The sequence below is a fragment of the Lampris incognitus genome, chromosome 3 (assembly GCF_029633865.1).
Source record: "Lampris incognitus isolate fLamInc1 chromosome 3, fLamInc1.hap2, whole genome shotgun sequence".
Lineage (NCBI taxonomy): Eukaryota > Metazoa > Chordata > Actinopteri > Lampriformes > Lampridae > Lampris > Lampris incognitus.
This window is the reverse complement of record NC_079213.1, coordinates 9139672-9142739: the sequence shown is the minus strand read 5'-3', so window position 1 is coordinate 9142739 and position 3068 is coordinate 9139672. Positions and strand designations below refer to the sequence as shown.

Below are 3068 nucleotides of genomic sequence, written 5' to 3'. Positions count from 1 at the left end.
TTAGCCGGATACAATTGGGGACAAAAAGGGGGGGCAAAAAAAAAAAACTCAAGATGTACGTCGCTTTGGATAAAAGTGCGTGTAAATGAACTTGTAACATTGTAACGCATCATCAATGCTCATTCATATCTCCATTTCCTTAATAATAAATTCAAACTGCTACATAATAGAAACACATTTGGAGAGGGTACTCAAAGTTTCTTGATCTTTGTAACAAAATTACCAATCCCCCAGCCTCCATACATTGAATTTAAACAATTTGAATGCATCCACTCCATCATTTTCTGATTTCAACTTTGCTTCATTTTATTAGCAAACCCAATTCTTAGAGGTTGGTTAGCACAGGCCCCTGAAAAATGATCGGACCAAATTTAATACATGGTAAACCTATCCCCGCCCAAAACTCTGGAGATTATGGTGTGTGTGTGTGTGTGTGTATATATATATATTTAACTTATATATATAGTGTGTAGTACACTTGAATACAAATATAGTTGTGCACTGTGTACGTGAAAAGGTACTTCTAAAAAAAAAGTACTTAATATCTAATTATGGGAAATCAGACCTCCTGTATTCACTTAAGTCTTTCGGTACTTTTTGCTAAGATCTAAGCGTTTTCGCTGAAAGATATGCCCTACACTGGCAGGCAATCCAGACAAAATAATGCCTGGTGCAATTCGGGGAAAGCAGGGGGTTATGGGTAAGAGTTTCCTTTTAAAATCAGAACTTCCAGGTGGATTGGCAATTGATGCTGAAGTTTGCTCTAAGCTGCTGTTGAACGCTGTCAAGGGTCACTAGTAGTTTACCACAACAAGTTGAAGTTCAGCCAAGGTTTTTCAGGGGTGTGTGTGTGTGTGTGTGTGTGTGTACTTATGCAGTCTGTTAGTTGTCTAGTCTTTGTGTGTTCCTGATGGTCCTAGTTTCCTTGACAGCCCTGTTGGACAAGGGAAAGAGGTGAGACAGCCAGACAAAACTCACCATGCAATGCTGTGTCAGTGCTAACCAACTGCAGTCAGTGAAGTAAGCTGGTGTTGAGTTTGATATTTGTTAATACCTGCATCCACAGTGCTCTCCGTGTCACATGGTTTAGGGTCTCTGCTGTGGGCGTTATGTTTGTGCGTGTGTGTGTGTGTGATGTTCTGGGTTGGTGTCTGTGCTTACTGAGCTGGTTCTCTTGCGTTTCCAGCAGTCTGGGTTGAGTTTTTTCTGCTGCTCTGCCAGAATTTTGGCTTCTATGGTGAAGATCTTCCTCTCTTCTCCACCCATCCTCTTCCAGCGCTCCCCAAGGAGCACACTGATGGCTCTGGCACACATACACATTACAGAAATGTAGACTACCACACACACTCATATGGATGGAAATGCATAAGCATTCAAACACCACCGACAGCATTATACACATGCACACAGGTACACACATGCTAACAGACGCTAGGGATGGGACGATATAGGATTTTATCACTGACTGCAATAAAAAACTCAAAAAGTTGATCGTGGTGACTTTCCATTATCAGGATAATCATGAATATCCTCACTAGAGACTTGAAAAAACTCTCTTTCTCTACTGCATGCTGGGAGTTCTGGGTTAGTGGAGGTGGTGGTGAGCGAGTGTTAGGCATGGAGTTTGGACTGTACTCTGTTTCTAACTTCAGGGATTTTCTTTCCTCCTTTTTTCCATCTGTCTTTTCTACGTGATTAGGGAAGTGTTTTGTTTGTTGGCTGATTGGTGACTGTCCTGCCGTTTTTTGCTGGTTGTTTTGCGGAGGAATGGCATCCTCCGAGACGCCACCTCCATCCATCCATCATTGGATTTTGTAAAAGGAACATTTTCCTCTACATTTTGCCCTCTCATCCATGCGTGAACGGTGGGCGGCTTGGTGGCCCGGTGGTTAGTACTGTTGCCTCACAGCAAGAAGGTCCTGGCTTCAAACCCCGGGGTTGTCCAACCTTGGGGTTCATCCCAGGTCGTCCTCTGTGTGGAGTTTGCATGTTCTCCCTGACCCCGTGTCTGCAGTGGGTTTTCTCGGGGTGCTCCGAATTCCCCCACCATCAAAACAAACATATACTGGAGTTGGTCCCCGGGTGCAGCATGAAGGTGGCAGCCCGCTGCTCCTAGCTACACAGACCACAGCTAGGATGGGTTAATTTGCAGTACCTGGATTTCCCCAAGGGGATTAATAAAAGAAACTTAAAATGGAGATTTTTTTGAAATGGAGGGGGGAAAATATCCGTTTAGAAAAATATCCATATACGTGTGGTCAAGGCCTGAATCTGTCCTTGCTTGTTTTTCACTGAAAAAAAAAAGTGGGTCTTATCTGTGATGCAATAGATCTATTTGTGTCTTAACAAAGTGTAAGGTAAAGTGATCCAGTCTGTTTCAGTGCCATTTTAAGAGTTTTAAGCATATTTTGATGATTATCGGAATAATATTGTGAATCCCAATCATTTTGGCCAGGATAATCATGACGTGAAATGTTCATATCGTCCAACCCCTAACAGATGCATCCATACAAATATGTACACAAATGATACCTGTGCCTGACTGACATGACCGTACTAATAAATGTCCAGGTTAGTTAATTACATCACACTCAGATACAGGCACACATTAAGGTAGGTACACACATGAACTCATCAAGTCATCCTGGCACACATACTGTACTTAAACATGGGTGCACACACACACAAACACACACCTGTTGTCTTTGCCAGGGTACATCTGAGTGTACTCCACCCGAAACTTCTTGGCAAACAGCATGAAGGCGTTCATTGGCCGCTTGCACTTAGTATGCGTGGCATTCCCACTTCCTGGTGTGCAAGGTTGCTGGCTTTTGGTTTGCTTGTAATGAGGCGAGTGGGAGGAGCCAGGGCTGGCTGCATCTGCAAGTTTAAACAGCTCACCTTTACGAGTTCACCTTTTACCCCGAGCGAGCAGAGCCACTTCACCATCACCTGTTCGTAGTGATTGTTAATGTTCTTTAACTGAGCAGGTGTGGTGTCTTTGTGTGCGAGTGTGTACATGAATGCTGCAGTTGCGCATGCATGCATGGATACATTTGTGTGAATGT

At 43.4% G+C, this 3068-nt stretch overlaps 1 protein-coding gene across 1 annotated transcript in view; it reads right to left on the bottom strand.

The window, feature by feature from the left end:
- Nucleotides 1-591: 591 nt before the first annotated feature.
- LOC130110538 (HMG box-containing protein 1-like) overlaps nucleotides 592-3068 on the bottom strand; it is a 20783-nt gene continuing 18306 nt past the window's right edge. Inside the window, exons 10-12 of the mRNA XM_056277672.1 lie at nucleotides 2697-2880; nucleotides 1162-1303; nucleotides 592-934 (exon numbers count right to left, since the gene is read on the bottom strand). Of these exons, the coding sequence (XP_056133647.1) occupies nucleotides 917-934; nucleotides 1162-1303; nucleotides 2697-2880 (344 nt within the window). The 3' untranslated portion in view covers nucleotides 592-916. The remainder of the gene's footprint in view (nucleotides 935-1161; nucleotides 1304-2696; nucleotides 2881-3068) is intronic.